Source organism: Peromyscus eremicus, chromosome 1, assembly GCF_949786415.1.
Source record: "Peromyscus eremicus chromosome 1, PerEre_H2_v1, whole genome shotgun sequence".
Lineage (NCBI taxonomy): Eukaryota > Metazoa > Chordata > Mammalia > Rodentia > Cricetidae > Peromyscus > Peromyscus eremicus.
In genome coordinates this window covers 169,671,041-169,697,888 of record NC_081416.1, presented here as the reverse complement: position 1 = coordinate 169,697,888, position 26,848 = coordinate 169,671,041, and the positions used below count along the sequence as shown (strand labels likewise).

General features: G+C 51.6%; 1 protein-coding gene across 1 annotated transcript; it reads right to left on the bottom strand.

The window, feature by feature from the left end:
- Nucleotides 1–11,305: 11,305 nt before the first annotated feature.
- Ceacam19 (CEA cell adhesion molecule 19) lies at nucleotides 11,306–20,982 on the bottom strand. The gene is made up of 7 exons (XM_059280538.1): nucleotides 20,928–20,982; nucleotides 19,745–20,113; nucleotides 15,724–15,874; nucleotides 15,501–15,547; nucleotides 14,779–14,864; nucleotides 12,640–12,693; nucleotides 11,306–11,986 (listed from the first exon to the last, which is right to left on the bottom strand). The coding sequence occupies exons 1-7, from the start codon at nucleotides 20,980–20,982 to the stop codon at nucleotides 11,933–11,935; spliced, it is 816 nt and encodes a 271-aa protein (XP_059136521.1). The 3' UTR covers nucleotides 11,306–11,932.
- Nucleotides 20,983–26,848: the final 5,866 nt, after the last annotated feature.

The following is a 26,848-nucleotide window of genomic DNA, read 5'->3' as shown; positions in this document are numbered from 1 at the left end:
GGTAGGGGTTCAGAGTGCTTCTGGAAGTTGACACCAGGTGTGGATGACACGGAGCTGGGAGTCTCCAGGGAGGCCTAGGTTTCTGGGCACAGCTACCTTTTGTCCCTAAGCTGTGTCATGGCTTCTAGTTCCCAAAGCATCACATGACTCTTCTCTCTCTGCTGTCCTCTGCTCCCTCCTCCCTCCCTGGTGTTCCTCTAATATGAACCTTTTTTTTTTTTTTTGAGATGTTGTCTACGTAGCCCAGGTTGGGCTTGAACTCACTGTGTATGGAGGATGACTTTGAATTTGTCATCCTGCAGGATGTGCTGGAGTTATAGGTGTTTTTATACAGGGCTGGGAATCCACCCCGGGGCTTCTCGCATGTCGGCCAAGCACTCTCTGAGCAGATTGATCCCCAGCCGCTGTGAGAGTCCTTTGGAGTCTAAGCAAAAGCTGCGGTGCTTTGCTGTGTTTTGCTGTGTGCTTGCCCAGAGCTAGGTCCAGGCCTCAGGCTGCTCTGTGACCAGAGTTGTGGGTGGCCGTGACCTGGACTCCCTCTGACTCTTCTGAGGTTAGAGCTGGCGCATCTGGGCTGCTTCAGGCTGAGCAGTAAGGTGCAGGGCGTAGAGGGACACTTGGGGTCCCAGCCTCAAACAGAGCAGACAACTTCCGGCTGAGGAGTCAACAGAAACAGACGGACAATGTTACATTAGAAGGAGAATTTTTTTTTTTAAATTTTGTTTTTGTTTTTGAAATAAAGCCTCCTGGAACCCGGGTGGCCTAGAACCCACTGTGTACCGCAGATTGGCCTTGAACTGCCTCTAGCATCTACCTCTTGAATGTTGAGATGGCAGACGCACATCACCCCTGGTTTCCCTGGAGCTGAGGCTCAAAATCAGGCTCTGTGCTGGGCAACACTCTATCAAACTGATCGAAGCTCCTGGCCCTTACTTTTCGGTTTTATTTTTTCTTCTTTAGACAGGGTCTCTGTTGTTCTAATCTAAGATGGTCTTATAATAGAAAACCCAGAGCCAGATATCAGGGTGAAAGCTGAAAGATCAGGGAAGCAGAGCAGCTCTACGAAATCCTCAGCCTAAAGAGAGCGAGTTCCTGTTTCCTCACGCCTTCTATACCTTCCTGGGATTAAAGGCGTGTGTGCTTCTGAACCAAAGGCATGAGATCTCAAGTGCTGGGATTAAAGGCGTGTGCCACCACTGCCTGACCTCTGTGTCTAATCTAGTGGCTGGCTCTGTCCTCGGATCCCCAGGTAAGTTTATTAGAGTACACAATACATCACCACGGGTCTCACTGTGCAGCCAGGCTCTGCAGAGAGCCACCTGCCTCTGCCTCTGGAGGGCTGAGGTCAAAGACAAAAGATTTGTGCCACCATGCCTGGCCCTTTCTCTTTTTGAGGCAGGATCTTGCTACATAGCCCAGGCTAGCCTTGATATGGGGCCAACTTCCTGCCTCAGTTTCCAAAGGAGCTGGAATGACAGACAGGTTCAGCGGGGGCCAATGATGGTGACAGTTTTACTGCCCTTTTATCCAGCCCACTGGTCCTACCTCCTAAATCCCGTGAGGCAAAGGAGGCCTAGGACCGCTGCCTTAAGCTGCTGGAGCAGAGCAGCCTGGTGCAGAAGCACACACCCGTAATCTCAACACCAGGGAGGCTGAGGCAGGAGGATAGCTGCCAGTTCGAAGTCAGCCTGAACTACACCGCAAGTCTCTGGTTTTTTTTTTTTTAAAAAAAAAACAACCAAAAAACAACCCAGAAACAGGGCCAGTGAGCTGGCTTGTCGGTTAAAGGCACTGGCTGCCAACCCCGATGACCTCAGCTCTGCCGTTGGCCCCACACAGCGAAAGGAGAGAACTGACTCCTGCGATCTGCCCTTTGACCTCCACACCCATGCCAAGACATGGGCACGCGCCCTCCCCTAAGAGATAAAAATGTAACCGAAGTTTAAAAACAAAATCATCAACAACAAAACCAACAGAAAAATAATTCTTCAAACCCAAATAAAAACAGCAAGCACACACACACACACACACACACACACACACACGGAGCAATCTTTTGCCTTTGGGGCCATTTGAGGACACAGTTCTGTGACCTTGTTTTGTGGGGCTCCCCACCCCAGGCCTGTCTCATCTGCCACCTTGCCAGTTCCCTGGGGAGTTCAAGGCTGGAAGTGATCCAGCCTTCTCCCTCCTAGTCAAGACACCGCCTGCTTCTGACTTATCAATTCTTCTGTAAACCTGGAGTGTGTTGGGAAGGTTCTAGGTGGGGACCCCACAGAAGCAGGTGAAGAATCTCTTCCCCCCTTCCCCTTGTCATGTAGGGGAGCTGAGGACACAGGGCAGGGCAGAATTTTGTAAACCTGACCTGGGGGTGTGTCTCCCCAAGAAGGGCTGGAAGGTAAGATCCCACAGGTCCCAATGGGCCAGGGAGGCTTTTAGATTGCTCAAAGGACCCCAAGTCCCTTCATTCCTCACCCCGCAAACAGCATCCAGCAGTCAGCCCTGATGGCACAGCCCTGTGATCCCAGTTATTTGGGAGACTGGGGTAGAAAGACTGTATATTCCAGGACAGCCTGGACAATGAAATGAAACCCTTTCTCAAAATAAAAAGTAAAAAGAGGTATGGAAAAATAACTCAGTGGTAGAGCCCCTGCCTAGAATCCCCCAGTGAGGGGCTGGGGGTGTGGCTCAGTGGTAGAGTCCCTGCCTAGAATCCCCTAGTGAGGGGCTGGGGTGTGGCTCAGTGGTAGAGCACCTGCCTAGAATCCCCTAGTGAGGGGCTGGGGGTGTGGCTCAGTGGGAGAGCCCCTGCCTAGAATCCCCCAGTGAGGGGCTGGGGGTGTGGCTCAGTGGTAGAGCCCCTGCCTAGAATCCCCCAGTGAGGGGCTGAGACAGTGGCAGGCCACTTGTTTAGCAGATACAAAACTTTAAATTTGGTCTACATTAAAACACACACACACCCACACACACACCCACACACACACCCACACACACACACACAGGCACACACAGGCGTGCATACACACACAGGCACACACACATGCATCCCTGTTCTCAGCCAGACAGGCAGATGGGTTGGAGAAACGGGCCTCTCATTCCCACCCCTTGGCACCTCTCTACTGCTCTCCTTGCTCGGGGGTTTCCAAGTCATTTAATCACCTAGCAAATATTTACTGTGTGTTGACTCCGTGCCGAACTGCCAGGGATGTGGACCGCGGACAGAACTGTTCTCTTATGTGGCTAAATCTTATTGGAGGGACATGAGCAATAGTTTTTTAAGTCCTCTATTTAGTCTATACTATCAGAGAAAGATTAGTCAAAGTACCATAAGATGGAAGATTAAAATGGGTCCGGAGGAGAGGGAGGACACAGGTCATTCTTCTAGCCACGGAGCTCAGCAGATGCCTGAGGAAGTAAGCTGAGACCTAACTGAGGGGACAGGGAGCCTGCGGGTATAAGGGGAAACGTGTTTTCCAATGCGCGGTACAGTATATGCAAAGGTCCTGAGGCAGGCTAGTGTTTGTAGGAATTTTTGTTTGTTTGTTTTTCAGAGTCTTGCTGTATAACCCAGGCTAGTTTCAAATTCAAACTCCTTCCTCAGCCCTGCTTCCTCCATCATTGGGGTTATAGCTACGCACTACCACCTGAACTTAAGAAGACTTCATTCCGGGGCTGGAGAGATGGCTCAGCCATCAAGGGCACTTGCTGCTCTTCCAGAGGACCTGAGTTCAGTTCCCAGCACACACATCAGGCAGCTCATAGCCATCTGTAACTCTGGCTCCAGGGGATCCAATGTCCTCTTCTGGCCTCCAAGGGCATCCAAACACATGTGGCATACACACACATAAGTAAAATAAATCTTAAAAAGTACCTTATTATGGAAATCGAATGTGTTTAACCAAAATAGAACGTGGTGTCATAGTACAAGGTATCATCCCTCCTACTCCTGTGCCCATCACAGCTCACAGCCAATCATATTTCTCGTCCCCATCCACTACTCTGTCTGCTAGCAAAGGGCCCCGAGTGTCCCTCTGCGATTAGGTATGGAATCAACTTCATGGTTACCCAAAGCCTGAGGAGCTACCGATGTTGATAAATGGTAGTGTTGGCCCAAGACCTACCGCAGCCTCCTGGGTGCTTTCAACTGTCTGAACAACTCACTCAGCATACTGAAGGTTGTCATGTGGGTACAGCTGTCATGTGACCCTGCTGCCGTAGGGGAACCACAGCAAGAAAAAGAAAAAACCACAGCCAAAAATGCACATATTCATCAGAGACACAGCATTCCGTGTGTGTGTGTGTGTGTGTGTGTGTGTGTGTGTGTGTGTGTGTGTCTGCACAGGAGAACACGCACACCTGAAGTCAGAGGTGAATATCAGGTATCCCCCACAAATGAGCAACGCATTATTACTGTTATTAACCATCATTGTTATTGTTCGTGCATGGTGGTTAGCTTGTGTGTGTGTGTGTGTGTGTGTGTGTGTGTGTGTGTGCACCACACGTGTGTAGTGCTTGAAAGAGTCAACACTAGATCCCTAGGACAGGAGTTCACAGATGGTGTGAGTCGCCCTGGCCGTGGGTGATGGAAACGGAGCCTGGCCATCTCCCCAGCCTCCCACAGCTGTTGTTAATTTTGTGACATGAGGGGTTGAACCTTTGAACCCAGGGACTCCTGAACACTTGGTAAAGCTCTCTGCCATCCATCTCCATCTCCACCTTTTTCTTTTCTCTTCTTCCTTTTTTTTTTTTTAAGACAGGGTCTCACTATGCAGTCCTGGCTGTCCTGGAACTCTCTATGTAGATCAGGCTGGCCCCAAACTCACAGAGATCACCCTGCCTCTGTTTCTGGAGGGCTGGGGTCAAAGGTATGCACCACCACACTCGGCCCACTTCATTTATTTTCTTTGAGACAGGGTCTTTCACTGAACCTGAAGCCTACTGCGTCCATGAGGCTGGCTGGCCTGTGAGCTCCAGGGATCCCCTTGTCTGCCTCAGTGCTGGGGTTACAGGTACATGCTGCCACACTTGGTTTTTTTACCGTGATACCAGACATCTGAACTCCGGTCCTCATGTCTCAGAAAGCAAGCAGTCTCTCCACTGAGCTATTTCCTACATTTATTTTATTTTATTTTTATTCTGCGTGTTGTACAGGTGCACGTGTCTGCTTCAACCCCTCCCTCAAAGGGAGACATAGGGTGTCACATTCCCTTGAGACAGGGTCTCTCACTGAATCTAGAGCCAGGATAGCAGCCAGTGAGTCCCAGCAATCCTCCTGTCTCTGCCTCCCGCTGCCCTGGGGTTACAGGTGCAGAGGGCCAAGCCCAGCTTTTAACTGGGCATGGAGATTCGAACTTATCAGCCGTCTCCCAGCCCCTCTTGCATATATTGGCTATAGTTGGTGGAACCCATGACTTGGGACCTGGGAACAGGGGTGGGGTGTTTGAAGGAAATCCTAACCACGGTATCATTTTATTGTCTCTGCATGTTAGGAACTCACTTCAAATGAGGAAGGCTGGAGTTGAAGGCTGGCCTCAGAGGAAAGAAAGCAGACCCTAGCCTTTGAGGCAGAGGCAGGAGGATCTCTGTGAGTTCAAGGGCAGCATGGTCTACAGCCAGGGCTGCATAGTGAGATGCTGTCAGAGAGAGAGAGAGAGAGAGAGAGAGAGAGAGAGAGAGAGAGAGAGAGAGAGAGAGAGAGAGAGAGAGAGAGAGAGAGAGAGAGACCCTGAGCATTAGCGGTGCATTTATTTCTCCCTCCCTGCTGTAATGTGATGGGATCAGCTGTTTTCAGTTCCTGCCTTTACTTCCCTGCCACGGCAGCCTGTACCCTAGACTTTCGAGCCGTGAGCCGATAAGCACTTTCTCCCCAAACTTGCTTTTTCTCAGGGTGTTTTTTTTTCTCAAAGCAACTAGGAAGGAAACTAGAACAGCCCAGTAAAAAGGCGAGGGTGGCCCAGCTGTAGAGCCCGCATTGGGGGCGCCTACGCAGGCGCTCTATGGCGGAGCTGCTTCCTCCAGCCCAGGGCCACCTGCACCTCAGCTCGTCACCTTCCACAGGGGCAGGATGAAGTCCCCCCTGGGTCCCCAGTGAAGCCTGGACACAGACCCTGGCGCCCTCGGGAGTTCATGGAGGTCTGCTGATTCGGCGTCTACACTGGGTGATCGATCCCGTGACCCTGCTGAGCGGGCACTGGCCCTTTCTCCCACAGAGGAGGTGGCTTTGGAACAGGTTTTCCCCCGTGAATCATAAGGACTCTGGGTCAGAGCCCAGCCCACTTCCTTCCCAGGGGCTGCTTCCTCATTTGTCCAACAAGGAGTCCCTATCTCTCAGAAGCTGGGGGTGTCCCCGGAGTGGCGAGGGGGCGACAGGGACCCCTGGTGGAAGATCCTGATGCTTGGCGGACACTGCCCAGTTCCAGCCAAAGCTACTGGGCTGAGTGAGCTTCACGGCCTGGAATCCCATCGTCATTGACACTTGCTTTGGGCCAAGAACTGTCGCATTTTGTGTCCTTTTCCTTTTTATTCGTTTACATTCTTCCAGGTTGCGTTTTGGGGTGCAGGAAGGAGATCACAAAGTGGGGTTAAGGAGTAAAGAGTAACTGAAAGAGGAGACCAAAGATCCCCCAGGATTCAAACTTGAAGGCTGTGGGAAGTTTATAGTCACTTATTTTTACTTTTATTTTGGTTTTTTTGTTTGTTTTTTCTTTTTGTTCTTTGCTTGTTTGTTTTGAGACAGGGTCTCTCTAAGTATTCTTTGCAGGCCTGGAACTCCCTCTGTAGACCAGGCTGGCCTTGGACTCAGAGATCCACCTGCTTCTGCCTCCCGAGTGCTGGGATTAAAGGGCTGTCCTCTGATACCTGGCCTGAGAAGTTTGCATTTAAAGGCACTGGGGGCTAGGGCTGGTCCTAGGCAGGGAGGGGAAGACAGACCTCGGAGAGGCGGAGGTGGAGAGGAGCGGAGCTGCCCGGTCCAGGCTGGGCTGTAGGAACACGGAAGCTTAAGTTTAGGAGGCGACAGGCATGCCTGCTGCAGGCAGAGGCCGACCAAGGTCGGGTGTTTTGGCCCGAGGCAGCGGAGTGGGCTCTGAGTGTCCAGACGGGGACGAATCGGGGTGGGGGTGGGGCTGGATGGGCTTGTGCCTGGAGGCTTGTTCGTTGGCCTCTGCTGCCGCCTGCTGGCTCAGCATGGAACTGCGTAGGAGCAGCGAGGTTGGGGTTCCAAGACCGGCTGCTTTTCACACTCCTCCCTTTCTTTATAGGGGTTTTAAAAAATTACGCATATTTATTATTGTGTGTATGTCGAAGCTCAGAGGGGGGCTGGTGGGAGTCAGTTCCCTCCTTCCAATGTGTGGGTACCGGGGACCGAACCTCACTTGGTTGGCAGCAAGCCCCTTACCCACTGAGCCATCTTGCCGGCCTACGAATATTTACGCACAACTATCTTAGTGGTCAGAATATTTGTTTCACTGCTTCCCCTCCCAACATTGTCGCCTCTGTGGTATTGTCCCCACGGCTCGATTGTCCAGGAGTCTCTGGGAGGTCAGCTCCTCAAGGAATAGGTCTCTGTTTTGATTATAGACATCTCCTGGGACCTAAAACAGTGATGTATCCAGTAGGTGCTTAATAAACACTTGTGGCATTCATGCATGAATGCTTCCCCCTCCTTCTCTCTAACCCTCCTTATTCAATCCACAACCAGGCCCTGCCAAGGCTGCCCTCTGCATGTCTGTCGAATCTCGTGGCTGGCCCCTAGCCGCCTCCTCGCTCTGGTCCAGTGGCTGCTCAAATGAATGAAGTCTGGGAAAAATAAATCAAGCAAAAATAAACAAACAAACAAACAAACGAACAAACAAACAAACAAACAAACAAATACTTAGACATTTCCGTCAGAAGGTCTGGATCAGGGTTCGATTCCCAAGATGATCTCTTTATACAGCACTCCCAGGCTCCCTCTTCTGCCCAGTCTGCACCCAGAACTGGACTCTGTACCACGTGACTTGCTTCAGCCAATGAAAAGCGAGTGGAAGCCACTCTTCCAGCTCAGAGTTTCTAAGTCACTGTGTGCGCGTGCGCGCTCCTTGCTTTTTCCTGTTGCAATGGCTAACTCTGTCAGCCTGGTTTCTAAAGAGGTCCACAAGAAGCCAAGTTCTCCTGACTCTTGTCACACCTGTCTACCTGAGACAAATTTGTGGGAAGGGAAAATAATAAACCTTACAAGTTTCTCAAGCCGGGGACAGCAGCGGGCCAATTGTTACCGCAGCAAAATCCAGCTCATCCTGTCTGCAACATCACCCTTCCCTTTTCTATCAACCACACGCTGTCTTGAGACAGTCACATCACCTCTCAAGCCTCAGTGTCTCCGGTCACAATGTGGCAATGGTAATAGACCCAGCCTCCTAAGACTTCTGAAAATCTGAGGTCAGAGGTCACACCTCACCCCCAAAATATAGATGCAAGATTTTGTCACTGGTTCTGTTGATTTTTAAATTGATTTTAAAGATTTATTTTTATGTGTAGGTGTGTTCCTCTGTGAGGGTTTGTGCACATGGGTGTAGGACCCGAGGAAGCCAGAAGAGGGCACTGTATCCCCTGGAGCTGGAGTCACAGACAGTTGTGAGCTGCCCAGTGTAGGTGTTGAGAATTGAACTCTGTTCCTCTGTGAGAGCAGCAAACATACTTAACTACTGAACCATCCCTCCAGTCCTGGAGAGCTTCAAATTTTGTCACATTTGGTATGGGACTTTTGCATATGACTGGGGAGATTACAACTCTGTCAGTAATGAGGCCAGAGAAGTGTGTGTTGGTACAAGTCTGTCATATTAGCATTGGGGAAGTGGGGACAGGAGGGTCCCGAGTTTAAGATCATTCTCAGGTATGTATCAGGTATATTTAAGGCCAGCCTGGGCTACATAAAACCCTGTCTCAAATCAGAGGAGGGGACTATGAGATGACCAGGTGTAGTACACATTATATTGGTAAGTCATCACATGCTTTTTGAGCTAGCTGAGGAACTACCGCTGGAGGCTGGTGGTCCTGCCTCACATTTCAGACCCAAGAATGTTGTCTCCAAGTGTCTCCCCAAGGCTACTTGTCTGGGGGCAGGGCTACTCCTCACAACTCCGTGACAGAGAGGAAAAGGAACAGCAAAAATAGCCTAAGAGTAAAAATATCATGTCCTTGAGAACAGCTAGAAGGCAAACTGTTTCCAAGGCGTTAACATTCTTATTTATTTATTTATTTTTTATTGTGTGAATGTGCCTGTGACTTCAGGCGTTACAGGCAGGTGTGAGTTGTCTGACATAGATGTTGGGAATTGAACTCAGGTCCTCTGGAAAAGAAGTGTGTGCTCTTCAGTCCTGAGCCATCTCGCCAGCCCCAGGGCGCTATGCCTTATCTCCTGATATAAAAGTGCCTGCAGTGGGAAAAGAGAAGCCAGGAGCCCAGCCGTGGCGAGAAGGTGAGTCCGAGCTGCCTGATGCCTGATGTCCCCTGTGGGAGGGACAGTGTGAGCATCTGAGTTGATGATGTTCTACTAGCTACAGCTAGCTTGCTATTTATTCAATTACTTTGCCTTGGTATATACTTAATAAACTTACTCATTCAAAGAGCAAAATATGGCGACTGTAGTTCATTTTCCAGACACCCCCCCCCCCCGGAAGTGGAATGGTTGGGCTCAAGACCTTACCTAGAAAAGTGCCGCTTGGAGGTGGGGTTGGACGTGTATTTAAAAGAGCTGGGATGGTAGGTGGTGGCGGTACATGTCTTTAATCCTAGCACTCGAGAGACAGAGGCAGGTGGATCTCTGTGAGTTCAAGGCCAGCCTGGTCTACAGAGTGAGTTCCAGGACAGCCAGGGCTACACAGAGAAACACCATCTCAGGGGAAAAAAAAGAAGCAAGCAAGCAAGCTGGAAGAAATGGCTTAAGCAAGGGAGGTGGGTTTTTTTTTGTTTTTTTGTTTTTTGTTTGTTTAGATTACTATTTAACTGGCATGGTGATGCTGTCTACAGCACCCCAGAAGCCCAACTTTCTCTACTTCTTGTCAAGGAAGAAGACCTCTCTGTGAACTGTTTATAAAACTTCTGTCCATATTTGATTGTCCTTGAACTTAACCACATGACCAGATCTAGTTGCAAGGGCATCTGGGAAATGTAGTTTTTATGTTGAGGAGACTGAATCTCCTCATCTGAGGTCGGGGTGATCTGGGTGATGCTGCAGTGATAAGGTGCCCCGTTTTACCCACGGGCTCCTTAAGGGTTTACTTCTTGAGCCTGCCACACACCTGTCTACCTGAGACAGGTGTGACAAGGGTCAGAATTATGTGTGCTCACTCAGGAACCACTGACAGGACCAGTCACTGGGACAGGGATAGGGAGGGGAAGTCATAGCATGCCCGGAAGTACTGCTTCCGCCCGCATTTCATCAATCAAAGCATCATTACTGCATCCTAATTAGGGGCTGAGGAAGTGCAATTCCACCTGTGGCCAGAGAGCAAGAGCACGGTTCGAACATCATTTGCTGGAAATCCCTCCCCCGCAAATCTTTTAATTATAAATTTGGCCGGGTGTGGTGGCATACACCTTTCGCCCAGCACTCCAGAGGCAGAGGCAGGTGGATCTCTGTGAGTACCAGGTAAGCCAGGGCTACACAGAGAGACTTTGTCTCAAAAAAATAAGATTTTTTTTTTTTTTTTTAAAGAAATAATTAAGCCCTGATTCATGCGCTCATTCGCTGACTCCTCTAGCCCCGAAGCCATTTGGTTGATCTGGGTGGCTATCTTAACCAGGCACGGGTTGTGTGAGATCCAGGCCTGGGGAAGTCCCTCAAGGAGCTCATTTGCATACTGCCAATCAGCGGGGACTGTAACTTCCCCTCCCTGGGATCCTCCAGCACCCTCTATTCCTGTTCGCTGGAGGAAACGGCTACCAAACAGTGGCTTAAAACAACACGAGTTTATTAGCTTACAGTCGTGGATATCAAGAGTACAAAGTGGATGTCACTGAGCTGTGGTCCTGGAGTCCACAGGGCCGGGTGCTTCTGGAGTCAGGGCGCGCGCGCGCGTGTGTGTGTGTGTGTGTGTGTGTGTGTGTGTGTGTGTGTGCGCGCGCGCATGTGTGTGTGTGTGTGTGTGTGTGTGTGTGTGTGTGTGTGTAGGGGTGTGTATGGGAAGAAGGGCAGGGCAGTTTCTTTAGCTTTCAAGCATCTAGAGATTGCTCCCGTTTCATTTCCTCCCGTTTCATCTCTTGCCAGTGGTTGATGATTTCTGATTTTTTTTTTAACCTGTGGTTCAGAGGATTGAACCCGGGCCTCTCCCGTACTTGGCAAGCACTCTACCCGCTGAGCCAGGCCCACACCCTTCACTGGTGGATTTTAGGCAGGGGCTCTTATATTAAGCCACGCCCCCAGCCCTCACTGGTGGGTTCTAGGCAGTCCCAGTCCTATGGGTGGCTGATTCTGAGGTCAGTTTGCCCAGGGCTGTCTTCTTAGGTCAGCTGCTTTTGCTCTGGTGACCCCTCGCGACCCACAAGTTGGGAACCATTGCTTCAGCGTCTTCCTGGTAATGCTTTCTCCCCAAGGAAGGGGGGGTTTCCGGATAACTGGTTGAGCCACGCACGATGGGATTTCATGGCGGGGTACCTTTGATGCAGACAGACCTAAGGCTTTCTCCCATGGACGGGGACCCTGGCCCTCGGGAAGCAGGAGCCTGCTTCCTTAGGCAGGTGTGCACGAGGCACAGACTGAAGGCTGATGGGGTCAGTCTCCCGCGCCGTGGGGCACCTGCCCCCTGCGATGCTGTGGCGAGCCCATCTTGCCAGCTCCCACGGCTTTGGCCTGTGGGTGTCACGTGTCTTTTCTGCAGGCGGGAGGCCCTGAGGGTTAGGGTCAGCGGAAGGCAGAGGTTCTGTCTTCTGGGCAGGCCTGGCCCCGAGCCCGTCAGGAAGTTGGCACCAGCTGGCAGTACGGGGCGGGGTCGGGGTTTAGTAGGTCCTAAAAGGGGGGGGGGACTGTGAGGGGCAGGAAAGGTGGAGATGGGGTGGGAGTGGGGGGCAGGCAGACTATGACAGGCAGAGAATGGAACCAGGAGACTGAAAGGGACTGAGCCCCAGGGTTAGGGGGGTGCTAGTAGGAGAGGAGAGATGGACACAAAATAAGGGGCAGGGGCAGGGCCGGACAGGAAAAGGGAGATGAGCCGACACAGAGGAGGAGGGAGGGAGGGAGAGGAAGCCCAGAAGAGCGGAGAAACACCCGTGGATGCAGACAGACTCTGAGGAGACAGACAGGGCACCTTTAGGGTTACCCAGGGGGGAACTGGAGAGACTTGAGAGCCAATCCAGAACCGGTCCCTTTATGCAGTGGGGTTCCATTGAGGCCTGCTGTGTTCTGCTGTGTGACCCTGAGCAGTCTCCTTTCCCACTCTGGGCCTTGTTCCTCCCGTACAGATTTGAAGCCTTGGATCATTTTTACAGAGGAAGAGGCCCGGGCCCAGGAAGGCAAAGGGCTTGTTCAGGGGTCAGTCTCAAGGAAGCTGAAACAGGTTCCACAGGGGAGCTTTCTTGGGGGAGGGAGGAGCCCCTATCCCCGGCCACCTGACCCTCCCTGCTCCAGGCTCCGTGGGGTTCTTGCAGCTCCCCAGTCCATACCTGGTAGTGCTGGTTCTCGGGCTGTGCTTGCTGGGATGGGAGTGGAGGCCGGCTCTGCAAGGGAGGGGTACAGGTGAGGGGGTGCCCCATGCCCTCCAGCCTTTGACCTGGACGTTATGACGTGCGTGCCTGGCCCTCTGATTATGAAGCCCCTAAGAGTAGTGAACTTACTTACCCTTGTAGGTCAACACACCTTAGGTAGTGGGCCTCATATGAGGGCTTTTGGAGTGCCCAGGTGCTGGCCAGTTTCACCTTTAGTGCTTAGCTTAGTTTAAATGATTAGCTTTTTACATTCTCTCTGTCTCTGTCTGCCTTTTAAAAATATTATTGCCAGGTGGTGGTGGTGCACCCCTTTAATCCCAGCGTTCAGGAGGCAGAGGCAGGGAATCTCTGTGAGTTCAAGGCCAGCCTGGTCTACAGAGTGAGATCCAGGACAGTCAGGGCTACAGAGTGAGATCCAGGACAGTCAGGGCTACACAGAAACCGTGTCTTGAAAAAAAGAAAAAGAATATATATTATCGTATGTAGGTGTGTGTGTCAGGGCACACATAGAGAGGTCTGAGAATTAATTTCCTCTGGCTTTTATGTGGTTTTCAGGGAGGGAACTCAGGCCATCAGGTTAGTGGGGAGGAGCCTTTCCCTGCTCAACCATTTCCCTGGCTCTTTGTTCTCCTGATTGTTTTAAAGATTTCAGTTTTTACTGGTGTATGTGTGTGTCTGTCTGTGTGTGCATGTGTCTGTGTGTCTGTGTCTATGTGTGTGTCTGTGTGTTTTTGTCATATGTTTGTCTGTATGTGTGTTTCTGTGTGTCTCTGTGTATTTGTGTGTCTGTGTATTTATGTGTGTGTGGTGTATGTATGTGTCTCTGTGCATGTGGTGTGTGTATGTGTATGTGTCTGTCTGTGTACATGTCAGTGTCTCTGTGTGTGTGCCTGTGTGTGTGCCTGTGTGTGTGTGTGTATGTGGTGTGTGTATGTGTCCGTGTGTGTGTGTCCGTGTGTGTGTGTCCGTGTGTGTGTGTCTGTGTGTGTCCGTGTGTGTGTGTGGTGTGTATGTGTGTGTATATGTCCATGTGTGCATGTGTGTCTGTGTGTGTGTGTGTGTGGTGTTTGTATGTGTGTGTATATGTGGTGTGTGTATGTGTCCATGTGTGTCCATGTGTGTGTCCATGTCCGTGTGTGTGTGTGTGTGTGTGTGTGTGTGTGTGTGGTGTATGTGTCTGTAAGTGTCTGTGTATAGTGTGTGTGTATCTGTGATGTGTGTGTGTGTGTGGTGTTTGTATGTGTGTGTATATGTGGTGTGTGTATGTGTCCGCGTGTGTCCGTGTGTGTGTGTGTGTGTGTGTGTGTGTGTGTGTGTGCACCATGTGCATGTGGTTGCCCACTGAAGGCCAGTACAGGGCGTCAGGTCCAATGGAGCTGCAGTCATAGCTGGTTGTGAGATGCTGGATGTGGGTGCTGGGAACCGAACTTGGGTCCTCAAAAGTAGCAAGCAAGTGCTGAGCCGTCTCTCCAGCCAACTCGCCCCACTTCTGTTGGTTTTTGAGACCGGGTCTCAGTCTAGCCCAGGCTGACCTCCAGCTTGGAGGCTGACTTTGAACTCTCGCTTCTCCTGCCTCCAGCACCCAAGTGCTGGGACGACAGTTGCTGAGGAAACATGGTTCTTCCGTGGCTCTGCCCTCAAGTTGTACGGCTGTCTTGAGCGGTCACCTGCGCTCGTGTGTGGCTTCCAGAGTCACCCACACCCTGTAAGCAACCGCAGAAGCTGTTTCACCAGCTGGACTTGGATGGAATCCTTGCCCTGGCTGTCCTTGGGCCCCATCTGGGTTGAAGAGACACACAAGAATTGGAAAGAGGGGCTGGCAAGAGGGCGCAGAGGGGCGAGGTGCTTGCCACTAATCCTGATGATCTGAGTTCGATTCCCAGCACCCACATGGTGGATGGAGATAACTTACTCCCACAAGTAGTCCTTGAACTTCCATGTGTTTGTCACGTACGTGTGCCCCCCCTCCTCCCCAACACAGGAAGGAAAGGAAGAAAGAACGAATTGACTGGAGAGAGAAAAGCAGAGCTGTGGTTTCTAGGTGCCCAGGCGCTCAGGGAAGGGGCCTTGTGAGAAGCAAGCTCTAAGGGGACTCACCGTGGCTGCGTTCACTGGCTCTGTGTCACTGATGGGGGACACCAGGAAGACTGGAGATGGCATCACTTCGTAGATGTTGCTGTCACCTGAAGGAGAGGAGGTAGGGGCCTCAGTGACAGAAGGCTCCTGTCAGCCCGTTCTGCCTGTATGTCCACTTCACTCACTCAGTCACTCAACAAACATTTCATGCAAACCGCTCCTCCTGCCAACTGTGTGCTGGGCACACAGTGGTGGCCCAGACAATCCAGGCAGTGCCCGCCTAGTACTCGAAGTCCCCTGGGGGAAGAGAGATCCATCTCCAGAGAGTGCCAACCCAGAGCGTCTAAGGCTAGGAGCAGGGGGTGGGGGGTGGGGGAGCCTTAGGAACATAGAAGCAGGTGCTGGACCAGCCTGGACGTCAGGGACAGTGGGGAGTGAAAACTGCACAGAGGCCGGAGGGATGCTTGCAGGAGCCTGGAAAGACAGCCCACTGTCTGCAGATCGGGAGGGACCTGGGACCCACACTGGGGAGACAAAGTTTGTCCCAGGCTCTAGGGGAGCTATGGAAGGTTTATGAGCAGGACACCTGTTAGGAGCAGGGACCCTGGAGGTTCAGGAGGGCCTTAACCCTCTCCAATCCCCTCAGTGAGTCCAAGGGTCCCAGGGGGCTCTGACTGAGTGCAGGACTGGAGTGAGAGAAGACACACAAAGGCTGGGTAGAAAGACACTTGCTCCTGGCTTACCAGATTCAGGATTAGTGTTCAGTTCTGGCTGCTCTGTAGCTGGAATCCTGGGGGTACATAAAAGAACTCTGAGATGCTTGGGTGGGAGAAGGGGACCCCGAGAACCTGGAGACTTCCTGACTCCCACCTGCTGACCTGACCCTCACCTCGCCTGGGGAAAACGAGGCGTCTAGAGGGGAAGGAGAAGGGATGGAGGACATAGAGGGAAATCTGGGACCTGTACCTGGGGCTCCGGCTCTTCCGCCTCCGAGTGACCAGGAGGTAGGCAATGCCACCTACAAACAGTGACCCCACAGCAAGACTCCCAGTGATGACAGCAGCCATGATCCCAGCATTGACAGGCAGAGGTGCCCCGACTGAGTATTCACGCATACCTGGGAGTGAGGATTGTATCAGTGATGACTTTTGTCTGTCCTCACCTAACTATTTACTTTACAGTGCCATGTTATGCACTCTAGGCAACCCACTCTATACTGAGCCACGCCCTCATCCCTCACTGGGGGATTCTAGGCAGGGGATCTACCACTGAGCCACACCCCAAGCCCCTCACTGGGGGATTCTAGGCAGGGGCTCTACCACTGAGCCACACCCACAGCCCCTCACTGGGGGATTCTAGGCAGGGGCTCTACCACTGAGCCTCACCCACAGCCCCTCACTGGGGGATTCTAGGCAGGGGCTCTACCACTGAACCACACCTCAGCCCCTCACTGGGGGATTCTAGGCAAGGGCTCTACAGTTCAGCTTCTCAGACCTGCTGAACCTCTAGGTAACTAACACACACACACCCCCAGCCTAGGAAACAAGCAGGCTGTAGATGTATAGCTTTGCTTCTTGTGTAAATGAAGCTCAGACCATCCCTAACCTTCAGGCCTAGTGGCTTTCCAGAGCAATTGACTGAGAACAAAGGAGGTCTTTGCATAACCAGGTGCAGTAAGGACTGGAATGAAATTCCAGTGGCAGAGGAAGTCAGAGGGTAAGGCAGACCTCTGTTTTAGAGTTTATCAGGGCCAGGAGTAAGGAGCCAGGAAGGATAGATGGAGGATGAAGAAACAGAGAATGAAGATGAGACCAAAAGCATAAGGGCTTGGTTATTACCAGGGCTTTAAGGGGACAGAAAAAGTAGGTACAGAGAGGAACTGAGACTCAGGACGGAACTGAAGCTGTATAGACAGAATTTTGTCATAAAGGAATAAAGTAAACGGACAAAAGAGCGTAGTGTAAGTAGATTCCTTTCCCTCAGATACCCCACGCCTGACGTAGTGCCTTCCCCAGGACTCTGGGGGGAATTGTCTCAGGGCTGGAACTTGGGAAAATTCCATAAGTGTATGAGTGTTTTGCCTGCATGTATGTCTACATACCATGTGCATGCCACGTGCCTGCAGAGGCAAGAGGGGACACTGGATGCCCTGGAACTGGAGCTCTAGCTGATTGTGAGGTGCTATGTGGGTGCTGGGAACCAAACCCAGATCCTCTGGAAGAGCAGTCAGTGCTCTTGTCTGTGAGCCTTCTCTCCGAGATCCCTGTAAATCATTTTTTTTTTTTTAAATCAATCACTTTGCTGGACGTGGTGGCACCTGCCTTTAATCCCAGCACTCAGGAGGCAGAGGCAGGAGAATGTCTGAGTTCAAGGCCAGCCTGGTCTACAAAGTGAGTTCCAGGACAGCCAGGGCTGTACAGAGAAATCCTGTCTTGAAAAAACAAAAATAATCAATCATTATTTCTTTCTTCCCCACTTTCTCTTCCTTTCCTTCCCATTTTCTGCAAATTTGAGGCGGGATTTCAATAAATTGCCCAGACTGGCTTTGGACTTTCCATCCTCCTGCCTCAGTCCTCAGGCTGCCCTTACATCTCAACCCAGGCAGGGCTTGAGGCCGGGCCTGCTGTCTAAGGTGCTCTGAGTCCCTGTCTCTTCCTCATCACTCTCCATCAGATGGGAGCCGTCTCCTCCTCACGGTGAACTGTCTCCCTCCGGCAACATGCTGCTTTTCTTGACCACAGTGAGTTTATCAACTGAGCCTGTGAAACATTTTAATTTCTAAAGCCCAGATGGAAACAGTGTCTCCCACTCCCTGCTTTTCTAGCTATGACTAGCTATTCTGACAAGCTGCAGGGTCTAAGCCCTCTTTGTTTATTTCTGAGACAGGGTTTCTCTGTGTAGCCCTGGCTGTCCTGGAACTTGCTCTGTAGACCAGGCTGGCCTCGAACTCAGAGATCCACCTGCCTCTGCCTCCAGAGTGCTGGGATTAAAGTGAGCCACCACTGCCTGGTTTAACGCTCTTCTTTGAATGTGGAACACTGACTGGCTTGTAATCAAAAGAATGCCACATCGGTGACACTGCATGTACACAAGGATAGAGTTAGCAGCATCTGAGGGAGCTGGAGGCGTGGCTCAGCGGTAGAATCCCTGCCTAGAATCCCCCAGTGAGGGGCTGGGGGTGTGGCTCAGTGGTAGAGGCCCTGCCTAGAATCCCCCAGTGAGGGGCTGGGGTGTGGCTCAGTGGTAGAGCCCCTGCCTAGAATCCCCCAGTGAGGGGCTGGGGTGTGGCTCAGTGGTAGAGGCCCTGCCTAGAATCCCCCAGTGAGGGGCTGGGGTGTGGCTCAGTGGTAGAGCCCCTGCCTAGAATCCCCCAGTGAGGGGCTGGGGTGTGGCTCAGTGGTAGAGGCCCTGCCTAGAATCCCCCAGTGAGGGGCTGGGGGTGTGGCTCAGTGGTAGAGGCCCTGCCTGGAATCCCCCAGTGAGGGGCTGGGGGTGTGGCTCAGTGGTAGAGCCCCTTGCCTGGAATCCCCCAGTGAGGGGCTGGGGGTGTGGCTCAGTGGTAGAGCCCCTGCCTAGAATCCCCCAGTGAGGGGCTGGGGTGAACCATCAGACCCAAGCACGCTGATCTTTGTTTTTTCTTGTTTTCATTAGTTTATTTATTCATTCATGCGTCTGCTTGCATCTGCAAATGGAGGAGAAAGGAGAACTTTCGGGAGTTGGCTCTCTCCTTTTCCCATGCGGGTCCTGGGGATCAAAACCAGTCCATCAGGCCTGGCAGCAAGTGCCTTTACCCCCTGAACCATCTTACTGACCCTGTTGACATTTTTGAGACAAGGTCCTGCTAAGTTGCCCAGTCTGACTGGAACTCATTATGTAGCCCAGACTGGCTCAGATCCCCCCACCCCGCCCCCACCTCAGCCTCCCCAGGGCTGGGTGACATGTACACTCCACCACACTTAACTAAGGGTCATCTTCTTCATCGAGACCTCTCTGATGACCTCCCTTCCTGTGTCATGGTAGCCTATTTAATTCTCCGAGCCTGGCAAATCATAACCCCGCTGTGCCTCAGTTCCTCCATCTGTAAAATGGAGACAAGAGTGACTGTCCCAGGAAGCTTCTTTAAGTGACAAAGTAGTTACTGTGTTATAGTGGTCCTTATGCAGGAGTGGCTCTGGCCCTGGGGGGGGGGCATTTGGCAAAATCTGGCACCATCTGTGGTCCTTGTGAGTAGCAAGCACTAGTAATGTCTGGTGAGACCAGAGAGGCTGTATGACTTCTCTGAGATGCCCAGCCATCTACCCCAAGCTATCAGTAAGGTTCCCAAGAAGTGTCAGATCTCACTGTTGTCCCCACCCTGTCCCCTAGCCCTTCACCTGGAGCAGCAACATCGGTAAGCACTTGTCTTGTTTTGAAAATTGAGCAATTCATCAGGGCCAGGTTAAAAAAAAGTGCTCGCCAGGCAGTGGTGGTGCACGCCTTTAATCCCAGCACTCGGGAGGTAAGGCAGGTGAATCTCTGTGAGTTTGAGGCCAGCCTAGTCTACAGAGCGAGATCCAGGACAGGCTCCAATGTTACACAGAGAAACCTTGTCTTAAAAAAAAAAAAAAAAAGGCCGGGCGGTGGTGGCGCACGCCTTTAATCCCAGCACTCGGGAGGCAGAGCCAGGCGGATCTCTGTGAGTTCGAGGCCAGCCTGGGCTACCAAGTGAGTTCCAGGAAAGGCGCAAAGCTACACAGAGAAACCCTGTCTCGAAAAACAAAACAAAACAAAAAAAAAAAAAAAAAAGGTGCTCATATAAATATGGGAATAATTAATATATGGGAAGAACTAATGAAATGGGGTGTTCCTTAGGGTTGGGGAAATCCACAGTCTGGTACACAATAGGTGCTCACTCAATGCACATTGTGCATATGAATGAGGAGGCCAAATGAAATGTGTTTGTACATGGCATTCCTCCCATCCTTAGCTGCCCCCGCCCCCAACTCACCAGCCACCTGGACCTCAGTCTTGGCCTTCATTGTCCAGGCAGGGTTGATGGTGACGGCCACTTGGTAGGTGCCGCTGTCTGAAGGTTGGGCACCTCGGAGCAGCATGGAACCATTGGGGAAGCCAACAATGTCTCGATGTCCCATGGCACTGCCATCCCTCTGGGGCCGAGGTAGCCCAGGGATGTAGGAGAACAGCCTTGTGCCTCCATTAGTCTCCTCCCCCAGGTACCAGATGAAGTCCTGGACGGTGCTGGGAACACCATGAAGGGACAGGAGAAGGTCCTGGTTCTTTTGAGGCTGCTCTGGGATCTTCTGGATGTGGAGGGCTGCCTGGGAACCTTGGGGCAGCCAGAGAGCCAGGATCAAGGCTGTGGGAAGGTATGGAGAAGGCCTGAGTCCAGAGGGAGAAAACAAAACCCTCCTCTCTCCAGACTCTCAACTGGAAGCAAGGACTCTGAAGACTGCACATTGGAATCAATGATGAGATTGATTAGTGATGTCTGCCCTGGGTGCAGGAATAGGAATATAGGCACAGATGTCACAGAACTGCCACCACCAGGTCCCCCCCCGCCCCAGATGCTTTGTGGTCTGTTCGTAAACACTAAGACCCTCTGAATTCACTCATTCAACCAATATTTAAAGGCATATCTATTTTATTAGTTATCATGCTAGTTACATCATAAGCCTAAAATTCCATACGGTGTGTGTGTGTGTGTGTGTGTGTGTGTGTGTGTGTGTGTGTGTTTATATTTTGGGGTCAAGATTGCACTATATAGCCTAGGTTAACCTGGAACTCACTATGTAGTTCCAGCTTCAACTTGTGATCCTCCGGTCTCAGCCTCCAAAGTGTTACCGTTCCAGATATATACCATCATGCCTGGCTCTTCCATAGATTTTTATTGGAGACAAGGTCTCAAGTAGACCAGGCTAGCCTTGAACTGACTATGTATTTCAGGATGTCCTTCTGCCTTCCAAACGCTGGGATTCTAGGCGTGTCTGACTCACCAGTTGGGTCGGGCTCTGTCTCTAGTCCCGCACCTCCCTCCCCAGAACACAGTAAGGAAGCAAACACAAATTCCTACCCTCATAGTTCTGACATTCTAGATGAAATATGGATAGAGATGTGATTCTGCTGTCCTGCCCCTTCTTGCCCCTCGGCCCTCCGAGTTTTTTCCTCCTTACCTGAGAACAGGAGGCCCTTTGAGAAGCAGCCCTGCGTCTGGGTAGGAATCTCCATCTTGTTTCCTGTACAGATGTCAAAGTCATGGAGAACCACAGGGTTGGGGTCTGGCTCTCTGGAGAGTGAAGTTCAGTGAGGCATCCAGGTGGGTGCCTCAGGACACACCAGGCTGTGAGGCCCTGGAGCCCCAGACTCCCCTCAGAGTCTCCCAGCCTCCTTGAGCTGAGATGACTCCTTCCATGAGTCTCCACCCATGCTGTGAGATGAAGGACTCACTCTGGTTGGACCAGTCTTCCAGGGTAACCCAGGACTTCCCAGGCCTCCTCCCTGGCCCCCATTCTCTTCCCACTCAGCCTGCCTGGCTACTGGAAACAGCAAGGCGGCCTCTGGTTGAGCAATCCCTCCCTCCACAACCTCCCTCAGAAGCCAGGATGCGGGAGACTAAAGTTCGGGAACCCGGGGGAGTCAGTAAGTAGCAGAGATGTTTTATCCGTGGTGGGTTCACTCTATTTACTTTTTCTTTTAACGTTTATTTATGGTGTGTGGGGGGAGGTGCGCTCCTCCCTTCACCATGTGGGTCTCCAGGATGGAACTCAGGTCATCAGGCTAGCCAGAAGCCCCTTCATCGTCTGAGCCATCTTGTTGGCCCGTGCATAGTTTTATTTTGTTTTCCCCAAAAGTATTCATCCTCTGAATCCAGACCTAATGTGGCCTAAGAGGGTCCCCCTTGTCTTCAATCTTCCATGCGTCACCACCCCACCCCCGCAGACCCATCCCCAGAGAAGGCTGTAATCAGGAGAGATGAAAACCCCGGGGGAGGGGCTAGGAGAGCCCCGGGGATGGCTCCGCCTAGCCTGAAGGAGGTGATCGGGAATCAGGAGAGAAATGTTGGGCAAGCGAGGTGCCCCACGCTGCCCAGCTCACGCAAAGGGACTGAGGCTGAGCTGGCCAGCCAGGTGCATCATGGGAACTGTGAAATCTGGGTCAGGGAGGCTCTGGGAAGGGCTGCAGGAGGCGGTGAGGCCAGCAGGTGGGCGAGGCCGGTTCTCTAGTTCTGCTTGGTTTTGAGTCTGCCTGGACTGAGCTTGGAGTGGAGACTTGGGGCTGTCTCAATACTGAAATAGTAAGCCGAATTGGCTGTTTATAGAAAAATAGAAGAAAAAAAAATAAATAGAATTAACTAAAAATGTTTAAATGGTAGGAGAAAGAGGACAGGACGGATGAAGGGTCGATGTGATCAAAATGAATGCTGGGGCCAGTGAGATGGTTCCGCAGGTGAAGACGCTTGTCACCACGCCTGAGGACCTGAGTGCTGTCCTCAGGGCGCACACGGTGGAAGCAGAGGATCAAGTCACACAAGTTGTCCCCTGACTTCCATATCCATGCTGTGGACAGACAAGAGGATCTCTGAGTTCGAGGCCAGCTTGGTCTGCAGAGTGAGTTCTGGAACAGCCAGGACTACATAGAGAGACCCTGTCGTAAAAAAAAGAAAAATTAGATTTAGTTCCTTCCAGCCAGCCACTTTCAAGTACTTGCCAGCAACATGCATTTAATGAGGACCACACTGGACAATGCAAACATAATGTTTCCAGAAGGTTCTATTGAAGAGAGGTGATCTAGAGATGGGAGGCAGGCAACGGTAGGCGTTTCTGCTCTAGTGAAACTTCTGGTCCTGTAGGAAGAGAGTACCTGGGGGGGGGGGGGCAGTGTGCTTGTGAGTCTCCTGGACGCCTGTCGTGAGGTGGGCGGGAGATGATGGACGGCATCTTTCAGTCCCCATATTGGGACAATCAGGAATTGTGACTTTTTTTTGTGCCTGGATTACAGGTGAGAGTCACCACACCCCACCGGGCCAGGTGGGCAGCCCTGCCAGGAGCCTCAGCACCTCTGTTTACCCACCTGGCTGCTGGCACTTGGTGCAAGAGGCATCCCACTCCCCTGAGAAACAAGGCTGCAGACCCCCACCTTCTCTACACCTGAAGGGCTTCGCCGCTGTGGTGTCCACAGGATGGCACCCACCACTCAATCCTGCTTGCTGCAGTCGGGTCCTGTTTCTGTCTGCCATGGAGTGGGTGTAGACAATGTAGCAATTTTATTGTAACGCTAGAGCAGTGGTTCTCAACCTTCCTAGTGCTGCGACCCTTTAATACAGTTCGTCCCTCAGCCATAAAATTATTTTCCTTGCCACTACATAACCGTAATGAACCATGATGTCAATATCTAATATGCGGGGTATCTGATATGCAACCACTGTGAAAGGTCATGGGTCATCTAGAGGCTGTTTCCAGAGGGGACTGGATAGATGGCTCAGCACCTAAGAGCCCTGGCTGCTTTTTGAGAGGCTTCGGTCCAGACGACCCCCCACTTAGGCTCCCAGCAACAACACGGCCCTCACCATTCTCGCTAACTCCATTTCCGGAGGATCTGGCGCCCTCTTGAGGCCTCCATGGAAACTACACTCACCTGAATGGACTTGCACACACTTGTGAACAGTCAGGCTGGGGAGGGGTAAAGTGCTTCCTTTGCAAGCTTCAGGACCTGAGTTCGAGTCCCAGGACCCACACAAAAAAAGCCATGTGCTGTGCTGTGCACTTTGTAATCTCTGCACTGGGCAGGTGAGGACAGGAGGATCCCTGGGGCTGGATGGCTCGTCAGCCTAGCTGAATTGTGAGCTTCAGGCCGGTAAGAGGCCCTGTAAAACAGTATAAATAATAAAGGCAGATAGCCAGGCATACACACACCTTTAATCCCACACTCTGGATGCAGAGGCAGGCTGACCTCTGAGTTACAGGACAACCAGGGGTATGTAGGGAGATCTTGTCCCAATTAATTAATTAATTAAGGAGGAGGAGGAAGAAGTCAATGTTTATTATAAACATTTTGATGATCAAAATGGAATAAGAGGCAAACCAATGAGATCAGAGGGCAAATGTCTCAGGAGGCTGATGGGAGGAGGGGTTGGCTTCTTCCCCGGGTCTGAATCTTGAAACGATGGCTGGAACACAGCAACCATCTTGGCACCATCTGAGGTGGATACCAGTGTGTGGAGGGAGACTGGATGAAGAGCAGAGGGGCTGAGCCACATAGGGTGCCTTAGCGGAACCAGAGAGCCCAGCTCCTGTCCACCCCAGTGTAAGGATTCTGCATATGCGCGGCTCGACACCTTATTTCGTCATCAGCTTACAACTGCATCCCAGCCTAAAAGGCTGGACGTGCACTCCCACGCTCTCTCTCTGTACTCTCCCTCCGTGTGGTCTCTCTGTCTCTGTCTCTCCTTCTCTTAATAAAGCTCTAAAAGGTATCACTGGGTCCTGTCGTGACTGTGACCTTTCCACGCCGTAGCCGCGGCCAGCCACTAGCGCCGCTGTGTACCCTTACACCCAGTCTGCAGGCTGCTGGGTTTTCAGCTCTGGGTGGTTGAGGTACTTGAAAACTACATTACTTAAAAACAACAACAACAACAACAACAACAACAACAACAAAAACCCAATTTATTTTGTGTGTGCCCATACTTGCCATACCGCGTGTGTGGCGGTCAGAGGACAACTTGTGGGAATCGCAGTTCTCTCTTTTCATCATTTGGGTCCCAGGAATTGAACTCAGGTCCTCATGCTTGGTGGCAAGTACCTTTACCCGATGTGCCATCTTGTTGGCCCCAACATGACATCTTATATAAAGCGATCTTTGAAGATGGGCGGTGGTGGCACACGCCTTTAATCCCAGTGCTTGGGAGGCAGAGGCAGGTTGGAGGCCAGCCTGGTCTACAGAGCGAGCTCTGGGACAACCAGGGCTACACAGAGAAACCCATCTTGAAAAAGCAAAAAACCAAAGAAAAACAAACAAACAACACACACACACATACACACACCACACAAAAAAAACCCCAAACCAAATAAACGAAAAGGTCTTCCACTTTCCAGTTTGAACCACTTCCCCACTTCCCGCAATCTTGCACCAGGAAGCAAAGGGCTGCGAAGAGGATTTCTCTACCGAGGCTTTTCCTTTTTAAAACCACAATCCCCTTTTAATTTTGACCCTTATTTTCGAGACAGGTGTAAAGAACGGAATCTACCTTCAGCTGGAGATGTGTCCTGAACTCTGCCCACCCTTAATCTAGAATGGCAGGTTGGGGACCAGCTAGCGGGACTGCTCCTGGGATGTAGCTTTTCTTCCCAGAATTCCCCGCTCCTGTCCCTGCCTGTGCAGTCTCTATGAGGGAGTCGCTTGACCTGCCCACCTTCCGAGGCGGGAATCTCTGCTCTTCTTTCTTTCTTCCTTCCTTCCTTCCTTTTTGTTTGTTTGATTTGATTTTTCTTTTTCTTTTTTTTTTTGACACAGCCCAGGCTGTCCTGGAACTCAGAGATCCACCTGTCTCTGCCTCTCAGGTGCTGGGATTAAGGGTGTGCACCACCACGGCCTGGCTTGCACACAACCTTTTCAGTTACAGCAGTTTGATAAAGTGCTGGGAGCCATTCACTTACCAGAGCTCTGAATGCCCCCTTCTCCCACACTGTGGAGTCCCTCCAGCTTTGCCAGCCTCCCATCCCCTCTCCTCCCCACCCCTCCTCCTCCCATCCACTCTCCCCCACCCTTCCCATCCTCTCTCCTCCCAAACCCCTTCATCATTTTTGTTTTTTTTTGGGGGGGGGTTTCGAGACAGGATTTCTCAGTGTAGTTTTGGTGCCTGTCATGGATCTCACTCTGTAGACCAGGCTGGCCTTGAACTCACAGAGATCTGCCTGCCTCTGTCTCCGGAGTGCTGGAGATGGCTCAGCTCTTCTTCCAGAGGAGTTTGGTTCCCAGCACCCACATGGCAGCTCAGCACCTATTTAATCCCAGATTTAGAGGATCCAATGCCCTTCTTCTGACTGCCGTGGGCACCAGGCATACATGTGGTACACATACATTCATGCACGCAAAACATATAGCATTAAATAAATCTAACAAAATGTTTTGTGGTGTTGGGAATAGAACCCAGTCCTTTATGCCCGCTAAGCAAGTGTTCTACCCTGAGCTTCATGCCTAGTCTCCCAAAGGCCTTTTGTTTGCCTGAGAGTGTAGGGAGCACAAAGGCCCTTGTGCTCAGAGATAAGCTCTGGGGGAAACCGGGAATGCTAAACGTGCAGGATTGTCACCTCACCAGCAGAGACGGATAGTCTGTTTTCTGCCCGGAAGGCTGGGAATGGAGGTGGTTAATAGTCTAGGTGACCTTTGCACCATCCGTATGGCCAGGGGCTTCCCCAAGCAGAACTGGAGCTGGCTAATCTAGATAACCTCCGCCCTATCTGTATGACAAGGAGGACAACAGATCCTCCCCCTAGGCCCTTAAGATAACACAGGTAGCCTACGTGACAGGCTCCCAGACCTTAGCTGTCACTCAGCCACTGGATGGAGTTCAGGGCTCGCCCTCCCATTCGCGCTGAGTGCAACTCAGAGCTCTCCTGATGCATGAGACCACGCTGCCATTTCTCCACAACCTGGGGTCCGCAGAATGCAGACAGCTACATCCGATGCTACACCCGAGTTCCAAGGGAGGGCTGGCACTGGTCAGCCACCTCAGCATCAGCTAGGGCTCCGCTGCCTTAGGGCTTAGGTTTTGTTTGCTTGTTTTCCCTCCGAATGGGAACTCTAGTAGAATCACTGTATCTAGGGTAAACATCAGAAGGAATAGTTGTTTTCACTGTATCTAGTAGGGTCAACATCTGTGGGCTCCCCAACAATGACAGGGAGACTCACTAATTATGAAAGCTCAGTGGGTAGCTTAGGCTTGTTTCTAACTTAGCTCTTGTAACTTAACTCATTTCTTTAATTTACATGCTGCCACGTGGCTCGTGGCTGCACATCTCCTCCTGCATATCTTGCCTTTTCTGTATCAGGCTGGTGACTCCACCTTCCTTCTTCATGGCGTTCTCTGTGCCTGGAA